Raw genomic sequence first — 20,015 nt, forward strand, 5'->3', positions numbered from 1 at the left:
CCACTGAAGAGAGAGAGCTGACCCTTTGATCCCTCAGCTTTTACACTGGGCATGAGGCAGATGGGATGGAATACCCTGTTGGTCAGTTTTGGGTCACCTGTCCTGTCTGCTCCTCCCTGCGGGTGGGACCCCACTATGCTTTTCTGCTTCTGACCCTCCAACGGGGCAAATAACAAAGTTGGTTGGCCTTGGGTGTTACAGCAGTAAGTAGAAGCAAGAGCCTCTCTGCACACCATGCCTGGGCATCAGCTATAAACATTGGTCTGATCACTCTGAGAGCGAACAGCGTCTGCACAATATGCTGTTCATTTCAGTAGTTAGAAGAGGCCCAGCTAAGAAGCAAAGTTAGTGAATAAAACTGGTCCTGTTTTACCTCAGACCAGGACATATGGGATTTCAGTCCTGTGTCTCAGAAACCACTTGCTGATCTGACCAAAAACCTACCCTTCAGAGAAAAATAGCAGCTCATGAGGAACATGAAAGCAGTTGTAATGGTCCCTATAGGTTTAGAAGGACAGACGCCGGGCAGACCTCGCAGGGTTCCAGCCTCCTGAGCTGTGGAAGACGTGTGATTCTGGCCCTGCCAGTCACTTCATGTATCTTGATATCCAGAGAGTAGTGGCAAAAGGGGAGATGAGACACCAAAATAAAATGTTCTCTTGTTCATTTAGAGAAACAGAGTTAGTGTGATAGTATCCAAGGACCCACTGAGGCAGGTATTGTGTAAACACGTGGAACACAAAATCTCTGTTTACTTAGGTCCATAATACCAAGTTATTTGACATCTTTATTTTATTAATGAACATACACACTTCAGAGACATGTTTTTGCAGTGGAGGAGCTAGCATTCTAGGTGAGGTGGACATCACAGACAGGAAGAGGTTATTGGAAACTAAGGAACAGGAATTGGGCAGAAACAGAAGGTCCAGAGGAAAAGCCAAGACTGGATATCTGAAAGACTGTAGCAGCTTGAGGAGACAAAGATTAATACAAGTCAGCAATACAGTTAAAACAGTTCAAAGTAATTAAGGTCAAGTCTTAGACTTGAGTGGATGCAGAAACTGAGAAGGGTTCCCTTACTGCTGTTACGCTGACTTAGAGCAGGGAAAAAAGGGTGCAACGAAGAGAAGATGGCTTGAACCCCCTGACCTGCACCACTGGTTGACCTTCTTGGGGGGAATCTGGTGAATGTAGATGTTTCCATTATTTATCCCAGTGGAACTCTCATATTCTTCCCCATTGAATGGAAGGGGTGTGTACTCTACCTGTGGATGTAAAGATGCCCAGGAAATGCTGTGAATAGAAACTGTTGGGTTTTCATTGTGGAATACTGAGAACTACATTGCTGTATGTATAGGAATTTGAATGTCTGTCAACAGGGGAAAGTCTGGCCCTCAATAAGTGGGAGCAGATGAAAAGAGAGCAAAGAATTGTAGAATAGCAGTACTGCAAAAAGTGCCCAAGTTACCTCTAAAGAGCGACAAATATCATCTTAAAATCTATTACATACACATCCCATGAGTGAATGTGAGTCCATTCACGGTCCCCCCAGTTTTTCATGTATGTGTTGTAGTTACTCCTAATTTACAGTGTTCCAACCTCAAAAGAGAGGACTTCTTGCACTTCTTTAAAAATTACTGTGAAGATTCACTGTCTTCAGTGTGAATTTGACAGGCTCCCAGCAAAGCCTGATTTGTTTTTTTGTCTATTTTCAGAGACAGCTGTAAAGCTGTAGTCAAGAATTGCTTACGTAATATTTTAAGAAATGACAGCGAAGCACAATGGCATATTTTGACCTTTGGAATTAGAAAAGTAATTGGCAGATTAAGTTAATTTTTATTCAAGCAGGGAGACTTGCTTTTTGCTTGCTTGTGAACTCCTGTACCATCATACAAGATTAAACCCCACAGGTGCATTTTAAAAATAGGGTTTGGTTTATTGGCTTCCGTTTTCTATTTGGTGGCCTCTTCATATGAAGGAAGATCACTCTTCTGTTCTCCATAAATGACAAGTAGCTCATGGTAGGTACTTGTGTGTGTGTGTGTGTGTGAGAGAGAGAAAGAGAGAATTTTTAATTTCATGACTGACATTCTAGTAGTGTTATAAATAATTTGAAAACTCACCCAGAAAACATCTTTGTTACTGTGCAGTTGAGGAGCTGCTTTCAAGACCTATGGCTCAGTGTAAATCCTCCAGTGAATTTTCCCTTTTCCTTTTCAGACGCTGGGTTATGGGCAAGTCAGAAAGCCAGATGGATATCACTGAAATGAATACTCCAAAACCAAAGAAGAAGCTGCGATGGAGTGGCCTGGAAATAGGGCTAGCTGTTGTAGTGATTCTGCTAGCTATTGTAGCGATCACAATGATAGTTCTGTACGCAACATACGACGGTGAGTGTACTTAACCTGTCTTTGAATGTACGAATACATATGAATATAAAAGTATTCTAAGAAACTACGAAAAAATGTTTTAATAAATAGAATACAGTTGTTAGTATATAGTAAAAAACCCCATGAAGTTGCACTATATTAAATGTTGTATTAGAAAAGACTGTGTTGCATGGTATATATAGCTGCACTACATAAACCATTAAGAAAATAAAATAATGAGGTCAACTCAGAATTATTTGCCCGATAATAGAAAATTGTACCTTACCCAGTGGATAAAATTAGAAAATTAATAGCTGCTACATCACAACCATATTTCATATGTGTGTTGCTAGACAGTATGATACAATTTCTGAAGAGTAAAGCTGCATCCACACTTATCGCTGGACACTTGACACAAAACTGCTTTTTTCCAACAGGGACTCTATAAATTCATTTGTTCACGCTAAGTTGTGGTAAACACAAAACATCTGCTTCTTCTGACCTAGCAATTCTTCTGTTCGTAATTAATGCTTCAGTAAACAAAAAACCCTACAAAATATAATTCCACTAAAGAAAACCAAACTACAGTGCTTCCTCCATATTCCTGTACATATATGAAAATCCTATGTTTTACTTTCGCAGGCTATTGCAGCAAGGACTCTTAGTGAGTGTAGTCATACTAAGAGGTTTTGTGATTCAGCAGCCATGCCAAATATTTGAAATTAATTCCATTCAGGGGTAAATACCGTGATAATTTTTGGAAAAGGTAATATAGAGAGGCTAAAATTTCCATTTGAAGTCCAACTAGAATGTTTCCTTACATTGGAAATTAAATGCTTTGTTTCATTTTAAAGTACTTGATAATTGTGTTTAAATTTTTTATTATACTCTAGTTCAATTATGGAATGGAAATGTGACATTCTGAAATGAAAAATAAAAAAAAAAAAGTTTTATTGGTGAAGTCTCAAAAGGAAACATTTTCATGTTCCTGAACTTTGTGTTTTGTTTGACAGACTTCAGAATGAACGTCTCAAAATTTTCAATTAATTTGTCCAAAATCTTTTTGTCATTGAAAGGTACTGCTAAATTCAAACTGACTTTGCAACTGCCTTCAGTCCATTTGCTATTTTTCTCTAAATACCTTTGTTATAAAAATAGTGTTTTGCCCACCTCTAACTGATTGATAGAATGTTTTCCTCCGATGACTACAAAAATTTGCCATGATAAGTGACTAGCACTGAGAACCCTAAAGGGATGAAGATGATGGTATTTTTTACAGCCTGGTCCTATAAATATTCACTTACTGAGTGTAAGGTGTCCATTCATCTTTATCTTACTGTACACTGCATTAAATGCAATTCTAAAGTGACCGTCAATGAAAATAATATTTACAGTAGGTTTTATTATATTGACATTCAGTAAAGAACTAAGAATATGATTATATCCTCTTTTAGACGGGGTTTGCAAGACATCAGACTGTATAAAATCAGGTAAGAATGAAAATATATACCTTTTAAATTAATGTATATATTTTTGAACAAAATTACCACCATGTAATGTTCCTGTCTAACTGCAGACAAGTATGGCACATTGAGGTACGGGATCTGTTTTACCAAGTGACTTTCTTAGCATATTTCTTCTACAAATGTAAAATCTTGTGATATTGTCAGATCTTATAAAGTCATCATGGACTGGCCAGTTTAAGACTTAGAAACAGACTCTCGAAAGAATGCTACTAGCTTCAGAAAATGCTCTAAGTCAATCAGAAGATGGCTCTTCCCCACACCCACCTCCAAGTTAGAATTCAAGCAGGGGCTGTGTCTCTGAAGAAAGTACTGAAGGCATTGATCACTGATAGCCATTAAAGATGCCATTCTACTGGTTGAGGAGATGCAACGTTAACCTTGGTGTCCAGAAAAAAATCCAGATTTTATACTCTGACAAGCTAACTTCATCCTTCAGTAAAAACTGCATTAAAGATTCTTAGTTTACAACCTGGTCTGAACTCTACTAGAAGGCTACTAAAATGCATCAGAGAAATGGTGAGTTCCATACTACATATCCTCTTGTAGTAGGTAAAGTGGAGGTATCCATGCTCTCCTCTGTCCCCTCACCTATAGTTCTCTTACCCTCTCTGTTTTCTCTTCCAGATCAATTAATGCTAGTTTCCTTTTTTTGCGTAATCTATTTCTAAATGTCCCCATTCTCTTTATAACACTTCCTACACCTCATTAATACAGACTGATCCTAGGCTCAGAAGCAGCATCTCTCTCATTCCTCAGAAGAAAGGAGCATTTAGCTGGCTGTGCCAACATATATTTCGAAGGGGCTCTGTACTAGCCCTGCCCTGCTTTCTCCTTTCCTGCCATTTTCCATGGTCAAACAGCTGACGGTCCTTCATGCCCTTGCAGCAGGCTTTTCCGAGTCAGGAGGAGAGCCCTACATTGCCGGTGTATAATCACCTTGTTATATCTGTATACCCTTCTAACAGGTCTCTCTTGATTACGTGGTTTTCTGGGAAGCTTCTGAAGATGGGACCCCTGAAATCACTCTCTTGGTGCTACTTTCTGGCAGGCATTCGTGTTTTGCTTTCTCCGCCCCTGTAGAGTAACTTGGCCACGCAGTCCACAAAGGCGGTGGCCCAGTCACAGAGGTTTAGGGAAATAAGGCATAACGTAAACTGAAGATCTAGCAAGAAGTGGCTAAATGAATTAAGGAGAATAATTTTACTCTGTTATGCTTCCATTAAAAGTTTTAGCAGCATGCAAATACTTAAGGGAATAAATAAACATTCTTACTAAATGTTAGATTCTCAATACAGAACTAAAATTGGGAAAGCTTTACAGTAAGGGCATTGATGGGGAAAAATAGCAGGCTTACAAAATTACATAACAGGGTGAAAAAGGAGCATTTTTTAAAAACATAAATTGCCTCGATTAACAGAAATAATCATGGTGAGGCACTGGTGAGGCCCCACCTCAAATACTGTGTTCAGTTTTGGGCCCCTCACGACAGGAAAGACATTGAGGTGCTGGAGCACATCTGAAGAAAAGCAACGGAGCTGGTGAGGCATCTGGAGAACAAGTCTTGTGAGGCTGAGGGCCCGGGGGGTGTTCAGCCTGGAGAAGAGGAGCTGAGGGGAGAGCTTCTGGCTCTCTACAGCTCCCTGACAGGAGGGGGGAGCGAGGGGGGGGCGGTCTCTGCTCCCAGGGAACAGGCGATGGGACAGGAGGGAACAGCCTCAAGTTGCTCCAGGGGAGGTTTAGGGTGGATATTGCGAAAAAGGTCTTCACGGAAAGGGTTGTCAACTACTGGAACAGGCTGCCCAGGGCAGTGGTGGAGTCGCCATCCCTGGGGGGATTTAAAAGACAGGTAGATGTGGTGCTGAGGGAGATGGTTTAGTGGTGGTTTGGGCAGTGCTGGATTAATTGGTTGGACTCAATGATCTTAAAGGTCTTTTCCAACATAAACAATTCTATGATTCTATAAACATAAAATAAGAAAAAAGGGTAGGCTGACTAAAACGTCCCAAAAATAGAAATATACAGTGTGTTATAATCTCTTTTTATTTTTCATTAAATAACAGCTTTATTTCACACATTATTCACACATCTCATTTACTCACTATCATCTGCCCCGTATTCTACAAATTGTCTAGTTCAAACATTGAAAGAATAAGTCAAAAAGAAATAGTGAGAATTCCATCTCAAAACATATGAAATGCTCAGGTAATGCTATAAATGTATTCTATGAAAGTGTTTTCTACTGACAGGAGAATGAACTACTTGACATCATAGAGCTTTTCTGTAACCTGCATTCTGCTGTCCCTCTATGGGATGCGAAAACTGATCCACTGTGGACAGGGGAACTACTCTTGTGAGTAACTACTACTACGTGTGCAACAACTGCACACTCCTGCCTGGAACACACAACATTTACAACCAGGCAAAAGACAGCTTTTGTATGTTACCGGGTGTTAACACTTTGTATTTACATACCATACTGCAAGAGTCCTGGGAGGCAGCCAGTGTATCTGACTAAATTACAATCCTTATAACTAAGTTTTAACTGTGGCGCTATACCTCAGTAAGATCTAAGCAGATGCAAAAGCAATGATGTCAAACTGGAACACTTACTTCTGACCGGATTATGATCTGTAGCATTAGTATGTGTTTTTGCCTAGCAAGGGTCAGTTACCAGAAGCAGCTAAAAATCTGCATGTTCTGTTAGACTGTTGTAGCAATGACATCTTACAACGCAGGAAGCAGTTAGGATCAGGGAGCCCCCACATAAAGTCTGTTTATGCTAGTTATTACGGAACTGTCAGTTCCAAATACTGCATCTGTCTGTAAATGGCCGAGAATGGACAGCTCTAAGCAAAGTTGGGAATGACCAGTTTGAATTTATAATTGTTATTTATTAACTGAGCCAGGATTTCCATGTCCCACTACGGCATAAAGCATTTAAGGTAGAAATTGCTATTGAAGTGCAGGGCCTTCCCCACACTTATATGGCCATTAAATGAAATATAGTCAGATTATGAAAAGGGGAGGCAAGTGCTGGTAAGGACGTTAATAACCTAGACTTGTTCGATTAAGTGGTGACTAGAGTGGGTGAGTTCTCAGCTCCAGAAGCAGAACACTGTGAATCAGGAGCCCAGAATGGTTAGCTGGCATCTGCTCAGGCCTTCAGTGCTCTAAGAGCTTGAGAAGTAGTTCAAAGAGTTTGTCAGAATTATATAATTTAATAATAAAATAAATTAATGTTTTTAAAATGCAATGTAAAGTGCTTAAACCAGAGAAATAACCTGTATTATTGCTGTTTAGTAATAATCTTACTGGGATAAATCTACAAGCTGAATAGAACTTCAAATCAGGATTTTGTAACAGTTCACCTTTAATTTGGCTGCTTCTTCCAGACCATGTAGGATGACATACAGGAAAAGATAGACAGATAGATACAGATCGAAAGCAAGAAGTATTGACTTTGGAAAACTGTGGTCTTTCAAGGAATATAGTTAGGAAGAGGCATTAAGTGAAATGGTAATGCCTTACACCAGAACTGATCAATACTGTGACAGTGTTTTGCAATTTTTGCAATTTCAAAATTTTGTAATAGGTACAAACCACTGAAAAAGAATAAAGTGAAGAAAGCAACAGAATTTTTAGTACATTTAATAAAGGCGCTTCAAATAAATGACCAGAAGAAAAAAATGTAATGAAAATTCAACTGGTTATACACAGGGTAAAATATCAGTAACTGCATGATAATGTTATGAAGGTATGTGAAATCCTTTGCAGTGTAGCACATGAGGATACCACGTAATTTGTACATTTGAGCATTTTTTGAATAAGCTGACATACTCTGCTAATTTTCCTGAGCTCAGACAGCACAGACTGATGAGAATAGGGAATTTTGATCTCTCTCATACCAGTTTCACCTAGGTAAGCATATTGTGTTTCTCCTATATCCTCCCCAGGTCACTGGTTGTTATGACAGCTTATATCACTTTATTTGTAAGCTATTAAAGCAACAACTGGCAATCAGGAGTACTACAATAAAATTAACCATTAAAAGCAATTGAGATAAGGCCCTACATTCTTCAGTGACAGTCAGGAAACTGAATAAAAAAGTGAGAATAGGAACAAACCCAAACGCTGGTTCATCAAAGCAATACTGAGGACTAATTAAAAGCATACTATGGATTGTCTGTACTTGTATATATATGAATTCACTTGTTTTAGATTAAAATAACAAAACACTCATCGGCCTCACACTTCTTATTTCCAGAGAAAAAATGTCTGGTGTGTACAGCCATGAACTTACCATAAAGCTTCTTTGGGCACAACTATCAATTTATAAATAACTTAGAGCATGTTTAGGATCCTGTCCAGCCTAGTTGGTCCCACTGACTTTGAAGGGGCAATTCATATGTCATTGTGCTTCTGGGCTTGGTTGAGAATAAAATCACATTTCATTGATTTTAGTATATCCATGCTATCAGGCAGATAATGAATGGTTATCTTGGGGTTCAGATGTGCAAATTACACTCTTGAGGAAAGTATTCTCGAGGAGAATACTTACTACATGTATTTTCCACGAAGGCCTAAGTGAAAGACTGCAGTTCCCATGACTGAGCTCTTTCTGTTATGTTTGCAGTATGTAACCTTCAAGTTTTGATAAAAGTTGATTAGCTAATACTGGCTATCCTGGTTTTTACAGGAGAAACATGATGATAGATGATTATTTCTGTGTCACGGTAGTAGGTAAGGAAGGCTAAACATATGCTGACTACAAAAAGAACAACCCGATTCCACAGTTAAAGCAAGGTTTGATATTATACAGACTGTTAATAATTTCTCACCTTTACGCAAGATGTGGATTTCTCATTGTTTTGTTGTTGGTTTTGTTTTTGTTTTTGTTTTTAAAGTGACAAGACAGTGGATAAGAGCCATCTTTTCTTGTGTCAGAAGATTTCTCAATCCTACTGCTACTTTTTGGCAGGCCTGGCACACTGTCCTGAAAGAGCCAGCTGTGATGTCCAGTCCGGCTCTTAAAGTCTTTGTTGCTGGATTAATACATGCCAAGATAATCCAAGGGACAGTGTTGCCCTTCAGATGATGCTCCAGTCTAGCTGAGAGAGTCATAAGGATACCCTAAAACAGGCGATGTTAGTAATAATTAGCAATCTTCCTCTTTTACAGCAAATAGATGGAGCTAGGACATGAATTAGTGCATCATTCAAAACATTGCCCTTTCCTTAAATGAAATAGGACAAACTAGACAGAAACAAGTACCAGAATATACACAGTCACAGAATAGTTGGGGTTGGAAGTGACTTCTGGAGATCACATAGTCCAACAGCCCTGCTTAAAGCAGGGTCAACTTGAGAAAGTTGCTCAGGATCTTGTCCAGTCAGGTTTCAATTATGTCCCAGATGGAAATTTTGCAACTTCCCTGGCAACCGATTCCAGTGTTTGACCACGCTTATAGAAAGAAGGTTTTTCTTAAGTTCAAAACGATGTATTTTTTTCTTATTTCTGTATGTGTTCATTGCCTCTTGTCCAAGTTCACGGGCAGAGGGGAAATTCCTTGCTCTAAAAGACTGGCCAGTAGGACTGGATGCTTGGCTTTCTCAACAATGGGTAAAAACAAGTGTCAAACTTAGTAAAAACATGAGTGAATTTCACAATCTCTGGCTGTTGGCATGATCCTGTATCCTTTGGAATTGAAATCAGCCAGCCATTGTCTTCAGAAGGAAAAGAATCAGGTGCTAGGCACTGTACCTATTTCCACACTGGTTTTTATGCTACTTAAGTAGTCTGAAATTGAATATGCGTGTGTTCATGGCTTTTTCCATCTTCCAAGCACTGGAGCATTGTAAAACCATCAGATGTTGGCCTAAAATACAACACTTCGAAGCCAACTGAAGATCCCAAGAAAAACAAGGGGGGAAAGGAAATGCAAGTCAACATAAATACTCTAGCCTGTCCATCCTCCTCTCATTTCCACCAGGAAATGCGTAACAGGCATGGAAAATATTGAAAGTACTGGAGAAATAACTGTAAATATTTGACTCACCCATGTGGGAGGAATGAACCCTTGAAATCACAAGCCTCACCATTTACTAAAAATAATGTCTGAAAAATGGGAAGGATATTCAGTATCCTGGGAAATTCAGAGGTATCACTAGCTCTTGCTTCATTCCTAGCATCTCTCCTTTCTGTGAGAGACGTTGTGCTAGCATACTAACGGTGAAAGCAGTCTAGGTGGAAGAGGAATACAAAAAGGAAAAAGCACAGAAGATTCATGAACAGCAGCTTGGAAGCTCTCATCAAGGAATCGGATTTCACTAGAGAATCCCACCTCACGATCAGTCAGTGGCCAATTAGTCTTTGATGAGCCACTTCAAGAGGTCAACAGGGATAGCAAGAGGCAGTAACTGGTCTAGAATAAAATGTGGAATAGGTCTAAAAGATGAATATAGATTCAGGAAAGCATTAATAGGAAAACTTTCTTCAGAAGAACTCAAACAGTACAACAAAATCATTATTTTATTGAAATAAATTGGATTCAGCTGAGCCTACATCGTACTTAATTACTTGAACTACATTACAATGGATACTTAACCTCTGATATGACTTGTGCTTTTAAACACTCTTTTCACCACATTTCCATACAAAGATATGTAAGTCAGTAAATGAAACATCTTGCATTGTATTTAAAAAGGAACGACCACTCACAGGGAGTAGGAACGTTAGAGTCAGTTTACCCATCAGTAAACACAGGCAACAGACAAGTATAGAAGTTATGGGCGGTAAAGGAATAATAATTTGTTGTTCACTGCCTAGTACTTTGTTTGGTCTAGAAGATTCAAGTGGGCTTGAGCCTATTCTAAACTAAAGGAAATATATTTATTACTTCTCTCTTCAGAGCAAACAAATAAATTCATTTATTTTCTCTAAAGATTCTTCATGTGTTGATTTGTCTCGTATTACAGCAGCCCGGATCCTTGAGAACATGGACACCACTGCAGAGCCTTGTAATGATTTTTACCAATATGCCTGTGGAGGATGGCTTAAGAGGAACGTCATTCCAGAAACCAGCTCCCGTTATAGTAACTTTGACATTTTAAGAGATGAACTAGAAGTTGTTTTAAAAGGTCAGTGGGGTTTATGTTTGTGGACTATATAAAGTTTCTTCTTTGGCTTACATGTTATCCTAATAAGATGTGGTTGTCTAGCAAAGCTCAAAATACTACCAGATATTTCAGTTTCTTTGTGTTCAGTTCAGGACAAATCTACCACAAACTGTTTGCTTGGAGAATGCTGTGGAAGTTATGCTGTTGTGTCTGACACTGAAGCGGAGCTGACCAGATCTGACCTTCCTGGTATCTGGACTCTGTGTGCTCATCTGCATATTATAACAACTGAAATCCATATCATTACCCTCATGCACTGACACCAGCAGCCGAGCTAGGTGAAGAAGGAGGGGGTCTGCCTGTGTCCAAGCCAGCTGAAACGCTGGAAGTTGCTCTCTGGCCGTCCTACGTCCTGCATATCTGTGTTCCATCAGCTAAATCTCAAAGAGCAGGCAAACAATTTTCTAACCAGTCACATGATAAACTTACAAATATTCCTTTTTCTACAAAATGTAATAGTGTCAAATTGTCCATATTCCCCCTTTTCAGATGAAAATAACAGAGTCAAAGGTTTATACTCATGATACATTCTCCAAACCACTCTCTCCAGAATGAATACCCTTTTTTTACTTTGCATAATTTCTGGTTTTGCCAGTGTGCAGTTCATGGATGCCACGGTGTTCCTTAGGCATCAGTTTTTGTGGAGCAAAGCAGTCGTAAAGGAGTAACTGGAGTCATGGTAAAGCAGTGGCACGAGTGGGCTGCCCCACGAGGGAAGGTGAGCCGGGTGCCAACTGTGACCCGAGGCAGGCAAGGACAGAGGCCTCACAGACAAAGGGCTCAGTCCCACAGGACCCAAACCAGAAGAGCAGAGCAGGTCCCATGACAGTGACCAGGTTCAGGCAACAGCCCTGTGATCACCAGACAAGTCCACAGTCGTGCAGCACGTCTGCAGGCACGTCAGCCCGGCATGGTCAGGCTCAGCAAAGGTACGACGCCAGGTCCAGCATACCTGCGAGAGCGTGGGCAAGGACCACGGGCAAGGGGCTGCGCTGGACCGCTGCTCCTGAGCCAACAGGCGGAGGGTGCACAAGTGGAGACACCAGATGAAGCTGCTTATGGCTCTTTCTTACACTTTATCTGTTTTCACAGAAGTACGAGCTATGGGCACGTAACTGCACCATATCAAATCAGAACTTGAGCACAAGCAGCTAAACTGCTGGCAGCAGTGAGGAGACTGCAGATGAGAATTACAGGAAAAGCCGGTTACAGGCTGGGCAGTGCAGTTAGAGCATGCTGGTACACTTAGGGCCCAGACGGCAATTCTCTGGTTTGAGGTAAAACAGAACCAATTTTCAGTACTTTTACTTTTCAGCTAAGCCTCCTCTAAGTAACTGAACTCTCTGAAATTAACGGCATATTGTTCAGACAGTGACAGCTTCTAGCAGCGATAAGGCCTGATGTTTATAATTGATACCAAGGAACGGTGTGCAGAGAGGCTCCTGCTTATACTTAATGCTGTAACACCCAAGGCCAGCTCGTTTTGTTACATGCCCCATTGGAGGGTCAGAAGCGGAAAGGTGTAGAGGGGCCACACCTGTGGGGAGGAGCAGACAGCCCAAACCATGACAACACAATACCTTGGTCACCTAAAAACTGTCCCTGAAAAGTCAGGGCATTTGTATGTCATCAAGGGTCATCCACAGAATAGCTACCTGACTCCTTCATCCTCAGCATATGAACACAGACTGATGTAACTGCAAGCCATATAATCTCCAGATCTTTTCCCCCTCAGCTTTTGAAGGGCAAAGCTTTCCTGGAACTTGAGATGGATGAGAAGCACTTATTGTCCACCCTCTGGTCCTCAGGATGGTATCCTCTATGGTTCCTTTAGTATCTTTCCAGTAAAGATCAGATATTAAGATATATTCACTGTCTGTGTGTTTCAGATGTCCTTGACGTACCAAGCAATAATGATATACCAGCAGTGCAGAAGGCAAAAACTCTGTACAGATCATGCATAAATGAAAGTAAGTGTCTCCTGACTTTATTGCATGTAGGATATATAAATATCATCCAAACAATCCCATCTTCACAGTCAGCTATATCTATATCCTCCTAGTTTCTGTGCATACTTTTTCAGGAATTCTTCATGAAAACTACAATGTGTCTGTTCTACAGAGTCAACTAAGAATGTCAATAGTAAAACCAGTACTGTTTCTCCTGTTTTACTTGCTTTGGTATTGTAGGTGTGATTATATTACTCTTCAGTCACTAGTTTGCTGCAGATATTTAATCTCAAATCGTTTCAGTTAAATGTGAGTTAACTTCTTTTGCAGAAATTATCCGGGATGATGTGGAAAATAATTGGCCCATCAGGCTCCTAGAAAGACAGGGAGATCATTTACTTCAGGAATTGGAGCTAGGCGCTGCAATTAGAATGAGGAGCAATAGAACAGTTAGCAGTGCTTCCTAAATCACATGTTTTTTATAGTTTCTGTAATGTTATTATTATGTCTCAAAACTATTCCTTCAAGCTATCTGCAGAGTGAAAATACAAAAGTTCTTCACTGTCATGGTTGTAAGGATTTGCATATGCTGTTTGCAGTCATGACTGAAATATGTTTTTAAAATTAAATGTTAAAGCACAGTCATACATCAGCGCATACTCCTATTGTGGTGATCGTGAAAATGTATTTCGCAGCTTCATTATTCTGAACACATTATAATAGCATAACATTTGTGTGTTTTAAAATGTCATAGTAACTTTTTTTTTTTTGTCCCCAAAAGCTACCATTGATAGCAGAGGTGGAAGGCCTTTAATCAGTTTATTGCCAGGTGTATCTGACTGGCCTGTAGCAACAACTAACTGGGAGTCTTCCTATGGTAAGATAATCTGTGCTTATTTCCTTTACAGTTAACATTTCTAGATTTTTGTACTTTTCATTGCTTACCAAAATGGAGACTGAGTATACCCTTCATTTGCTTAGGTACTTCTTGGACAGCTGAGACAGCTATTGCCCAGCTGAACGCCAGATATGGAAAAAAGGTCCTTATTAATTTTTTTGTTGGCACAGATGATAAAAATTCCTCAGCACATATCATTCATGTAAGTCTCCCTGGGTTGCATTGCCTTGTTAATCATAAAGTGCACAAAAATAACTAGAAGCATACACATAAATGTTAACCAGGAGAAACACTAGTGATTTGCATTTTACCAGAGCAAGTTGTAGATGGATTTGTGAATCTAAGTAGTTTTCAAATTTAAGCTGCCAGTTTCACAGTGTGCCGTCCGTTCTCGAAGTTAACGTTCCCCCTGTCCTCGGCACTGGTGAGGCCCCACCTCGAGTGCTGTGTTCAGTTTGGGCCCCTCACTACAAGAGGGACATTGAGGTGTTGGAGCGTGTCCAGAGAAGGGCTACAAAGGTGGTGAGGGGTCTGGAGGACACGTCTTATGAGAACAACTGAGGGCCCTGGGGGTGTTCAGCCTGGAGAAGAGGAGCTGAGGGGAGAGCTTCTCCCTCTCTACAGCTCCCTGACAGGAGGGGGTAGCGAGGGGGGGCTGACCTCTGCTCCCTGGTGACAAGTGATAGGACGAGAGGAAATGGGTTCAAGTTATGTCAGGGGAGGCTTAGATAGGAATTAGGAAACATTTTTTCACTGAAAGGGTTATTAAACATTGGCACAGGCTGCCCAGGGAGGGGGTGGATTCGCCATCCCTGGAGGTGTTTAAAAAAAGGGCAGACGTGGTACTTGGGGACATGGTTGAGAGGTGGTTTTGTCAGGGTAGGTTAATGGTTGGACTTGATGATCTTAAAGGTCCCTTCCAACCTCAGCGATTCTATGATTCTATAATCTTTATTCCGTGCATTCGTACACTGTTATTCTCAGTGACATGAGAGTAACAGAGATATACACAGACATACAGACACAATTTATGTGTACACTGAACAGAGGACAGACATGATCTACTTATATATACATGCAAGCAAGTAAGTAAACATGATTTCCTCACTATGTACTTCAGGCAGAAGGCTCTGTCACTGAAAACTGGGCTGCAGTCCCAATGGCAGGAAGCCCACAAAGGGAGTTGTGTTTTTACAAGGTATTCAGATGCCAAAGTACTAACGGGACCTGCAGTCAGCTGGCACAGATATGAAAGTGGCTGAGGACATTTGCATAAGGAGTACACCAAGAGTGCCTGGCCTGTAAATGTAAGACGATCTCTGAAAATGGAAAATCCAGAGGAAGACAGTATCACATATGGTGAATCTTCTGAGATGCAACAGTTACAAGAGCAAAGGTCTAACCTTTCTCATCAATGGGTGGATAGATCCTTGACTACTTTGCCTGTATGAATTTCAAAGGTGCAGTCAAGCCTTGCTTGTCTGTGGACTCTTCCGTCTTCTGTACATCCCCTGTTTCCACACGGGTTATGCGTAGCATGCATTGTTCAGCAACACAAAAGAGAAGACTGAAAAGACAGACAAAAGTTTAAGGAGAGTGAAAAGAATTATAGGAGGGCAACAGGACAAGAGAGAAACTCCCCTTCAGCTGGAAGATAATTTGGCAAGAGTCGCATTAGCGATCTATAATTGACCAAAAAATAGTACAATGCTATGCCATTTTGTCCTTAAGCACTTTTTAATTTTTATTTGAATTTATAGATTGATCAGCCTGGGCTTGGCCTGCCTTCTCGTGACTACTACGAATGCACTGGTGCATACAAAGAGGTAAGATGAAGCTGTCCGATCACTGACTTTAGGTGGTTTAGCCTGTATTTTCAAGGCAGACACAGCGTCAAGAGTGGGGATAGGCAAAGAGCAGGAATAGTCTTTCACCAAAGAGATTCCAGTACTGCCTCTGGGAAACGTTACTGGGAGAATTGGGGAAACAGGAATAAAAAGGTAATAATGATGAGCATTTAAACAAGGTTGATTGGCAGGTGAGAAGAGCATGTGTGACAGACTGGAGAAAGAAGTTCTAACATGGGTACACGTGCAGGAAGGCAAGAGAGCCAAAAGGAAATGAAGAGGATACATAGAAGGAAGGGGGATTAAGGACAAGTAGAAATAAGGTAGCTAAGAATGGGAGGGAGTGTAACAAGTGTCCTAAAGATGCGGTGTTACAGCATTATGCCATAAATGTTAGTGACCTGGTTTGATCTTCCTGGCTGCACTAGGAGCCAAGGGGTTTTGTTGAGGCTCCAGTTGCCAGTACATACCAATTGCCTCTGCACTGGGTGAGAAGACTGCACTTTCCTCTGGCATCACTACCCCCCCGACATCTCAGCCTGTCTCCCTCCTGTGCTTCTTCCCTTCCATTCCTCTTGTAATCATTGAACATATATCTGGAAGAAAAGTAGTAGATTTTCCACACAATTCCTGTACGAAGCAGTCAGAAGAAGAGCTACTTGACTTTCTTAGGCCCTTTTGGAAGGAAATAAACATGACACAATTTAATTTTGTTACACAGCTTCTGCCAGGCTTCACAGCTGAGTCAAGAGGAACCTCATAACTGTTAAAGTTGTATTAAGATAGAATATGAGTGCTTATGGATCACCCCTGTTCTGTCACTACAAAAAGGATGCCATTTCTGCACTATGATCGACTGGCATCAATTGGCAAGTGCTGCAGGTGTCAGTGGAGTCCAGGTGGATTAATCATATCACTAATAGGCTCAGAAAGCAAAAAAGAACCATCCAGAACCAAAGACGCACTTTTCTGCATGAACGATCTGAAAAGACCACAGTCCCCTAAGTCAACTGCTGAATAAAGTGCAGCAGCTGAAGCATGTGATATCATAGAAATTGCTTCGGATACCTGAAATCTCACGTGGTCTTCTTAAATTCATGTTTAGTTATTATTCGTATGCATCTTCATTAACCTGTTAGCACTGACCCTGTGTATCCCTCATCACTAATTTTGGATGTGCTTTAAGTCCTTGAGAGCTGAAGTGTATGTATTTGCTGAAGTCATGTGGTAGCTGAAACTGGTACCACAGTAACCTCTAATTAGACAGTTTTCTTCTCTGTAATTAAATGAAGAAGCAGTCAGAAAGCACACAAAATGTTTTGGTTTTGTAGGTATTTTGCTGACATGCTCACAGTTAATACTCCAATACTGATTCCATTTAGTTACAGATCATATGCTAGTAAAGACAATTATTACCATATTAACTGTTCGGTTACGCTATTATCACGTGTTACGGCCTTTAGGAGCTCGCTCGTGTATCGCAATTTGCTCCTTTCCTTGGATTACATTGACTGCAGCACTTACAGGCAATTCCCACTCTAACCTCAGAGCTACCAGAAAGTATCATACTACTTTCCACTGCTGCAAAGTAGAGGAGGATGTATTTTTTAAAAGACAGAGATTTATCACTGAAAGGCAGATCCACAATATTTTTACAAGTACGAATATTTCAAGCAAGAGACGTCCCTCCTTTCAGTCCCCGCACCCTGATAGCAGCCCTGTCTGGGCTCTGTTTCCTGCTGTGTCATTCCACTCCTTGAGCTGTACGGAGCGAACAGGGTATCTGCCTCCCGCACTTTAACCTCGGCCTTTGTCAGGACTTCCCACCACAAAGCTACAACTGGAATCTGAACAAGATATGTTTACAATCTTTTTCTCTTGTAAAATGTATGACTCCTCTGCTCATACAGGAGTTATTCTCACATCCAAGTTCCCACCAAAGTAGCAGAGAGTATTTATACAGTCCACCTGAAATCAGCTTTGTTATTCTTTGCTACCTGACCATACAGTGATCTGCACTTTAGGCCAAAAATAAGGTCCATCGATTGTTACCTGAAGATCTCTGTTGATTTACTGGTTTGGGGTAATGTCTGTATTGAATTTTTGTAAGTTGTATTTGCATATTTTAAAATGGTATTTACAGGCTTGGTATGCGCTCTCGTATTGCGACTTGTAGCTGTCAGTGGTTTCATGGGCTTTTCTCTTTCTGGTAAAGTAATCTATCTTTATTAAAAATAACACTGAGAGTTCAGTCCTTCAAGACGCTGGGAGCCACCTGCCTTTTTGAAGCCTGCTGGCAGTACCTTGCCTGAGCTGCTCAGGGTTTTGCGGCGCACACAGCCGGTGCAGCGCAGCACTGCTGGCGGGGGGAGGCCGGCAGGGGGTGGCTGGCAAGGAAGGTGGTGGCACGATGGCTGTATAAAGGGCGCTCATTAACGGGCTGCGTCCTACTGCCTTAGCAGCTGAACGTACCAAAATGTTTCTATTAATAAAGTTGACGACATGCACACCTTATTAATCCAGGGTTTTACCACCGTTTTAGTAGATTAAGCTATTTTGCATAAAATAGATTTATTATTAGATAGCTAATATAATATTATGTATTTTTATTTGCATTTAAAAGCATATTGAAAACAGCATTTCTGTCGATACAAAAATGAGTATGACTTACAGAGGAATCAGAATAATATAAATTTCCATAAAATGTAATGACATCTGTAGATATTTGACAGTGTAACTTTTAAGAGAATATACTTCCATATTTCCATTCTTATTCTTGGTGAATTCTGGTATGTTGAATTTAATGTATACTATATTGTCTATATTATATCTAGGTATACTAAATTTAGATACAGCAACATAATTTCTAAATGTTCCAAGAAGCAACAGAGGAGGTACACTGCTTCTGGGACTCCCTTTCCCACAATGCTAATTCAACACAGTCCATCAGCATTTCTCTCGGTTTTATGTTTCTGGGAACACTGCTCTTTGGCAGCAGTATTTTTGGAAGTTGTAATTAAAGTGAGCTAGAAAAAACATGGGTGGTGGTTTAAATATGGATGTACAAATGTCTCATTTTAAATAACGAAAACACAGTGCAGTAGTTGAGACTGTTTAGCTTTAAACAGTGCTACAAATTATACAGCAATTTTCCATGAGGGAGTTATCAAAGTTAATTTCTATTTGTGATCTAACAGTATTTCAGAATAAATTACTATTAAACCATTTAAGAAAGGGATGAAGAACTGTAGTTCATAAAAATGAAGATGAAATCTTAAAGATAATCAAGGTATGCTATACTTTGAAGAGGTTTGTCTTAAAAATGTTTGTATTTTTTCCTGCAGGCATGTTCTGCCTACGTTGATTTCATGATTTCTGTAGCTAAACTAATCCTGCAAGAAAGAAATATTTCTTTCAATGAGAACGATATTTCTGAACAAATGAAAAGAGTTATGGACCTGGAGAAAGAGATTGCCAATGTAAGAAAAACATTTTTAAAGTATCCTTTTTTCTTAATCCCTAAGAAAGCTAACTGTAAGCTGAGTCATTAAGTTAGTTGCTATTGTTATTTTGTGGGACCAAGAGCTGACCAAAAACGTATGGGGCCTGGAACACCTAAGAGGAACGCATAGTAAGACAGACATGCCTTCTAAGGAGCAAGGGAAAATATTTGAGTTAGCTGTTTTCCAAATAGCAAAATGTTTTATCCTAACCCGTTCACAGGAGCCCTTCAAGAGAAGAAAAAGAGAGCAAGAGAGAGACAGACTTGGTTTCTGTTTAGTCTGTTTTAGAAAGTGAGTTTTGGGAAATGCTTTCGGGCCTCTTCTCCCTTTGTCCTTTTTCCCCCTGGGCTGTTGGGTTATCAGAGCAGGAGACTCCCAGCCCTTGGCCTGCCATGCAGCACAAAGTAACGTTTGTCCTGCACAAGCTGCTCCACAATGCTGATTGTTCCAAGTGCATTTTTAATCAAAAACTGTTCTCCATTAAAGTATGGCTTGGAGAAATAGCTAGAATTTGAACTTGCACAGAGAAAAACAAATGGAGATTCAAGCATTCACGTGCAAAAACATGGTTTATGATTATTAAACATTGCAGAAGGACCTGAAGCTGAAGAGGACTGTAAAAGAAGCCAAATACAAATTTTCTAGCTTTGGCTATTTTTCCAGTTACACTGATAGTAAGGGCATGTGTTTGGCAGAGGAAGACCTTCCCTATCTCCCCCCTCCCCCTGCCCGCCCCCCACTCCCCATC

The 20,015-nt window shown here is 40.4% G+C and overlaps 1 protein-coding gene across 1 annotated transcript in view; it reads left to right on the forward strand.

The window, feature by feature from the left end:
* The first annotated feature begins 2,227 nt into the window (after positions 1-2,227).
* Positions 2,228-20,015, forward strand: part of MME (membrane metallo-endopeptidase) — a 47,623-nt gene continuing 29,835 nt past the window's right edge. The window contains exons 1-8 of the mRNA XM_009884397.1: positions 2,228-2,390; positions 3,824-3,859; positions 10,870-11,031; positions 12,960-13,040; positions 13,801-13,896; positions 14,001-14,119; positions 15,678-15,743; positions 19,109-19,243. Coding sequence (XP_009882699.1) covers positions 2,231-2,390; positions 3,824-3,859; positions 10,870-11,031; positions 12,960-13,040; positions 13,801-13,896; positions 14,001-14,119; positions 15,678-15,743; positions 19,109-19,243 — 855 coding nt within the window. The 5' untranslated portion in view covers positions 2,228-2,230. The remainder of the gene's footprint in view (positions 2,391-3,823; positions 3,860-10,869; positions 11,032-12,959; positions 13,041-13,800; positions 13,897-14,000; positions 14,120-15,677; positions 15,744-19,108; positions 19,244-20,015) is intronic.

Source organism: Charadrius vociferus, unplaced genomic scaffold, assembly GCF_000708025.1.
Source record: "Charadrius vociferus isolate BGI_N301 unplaced genomic scaffold, ASM70802v2 scaffold104, whole genome shotgun sequence".
Classification (NCBI taxonomy): domain Eukaryota; kingdom Metazoa; phylum Chordata; class Aves; order Charadriiformes; family Charadriidae; genus Charadrius; species Charadrius vociferus.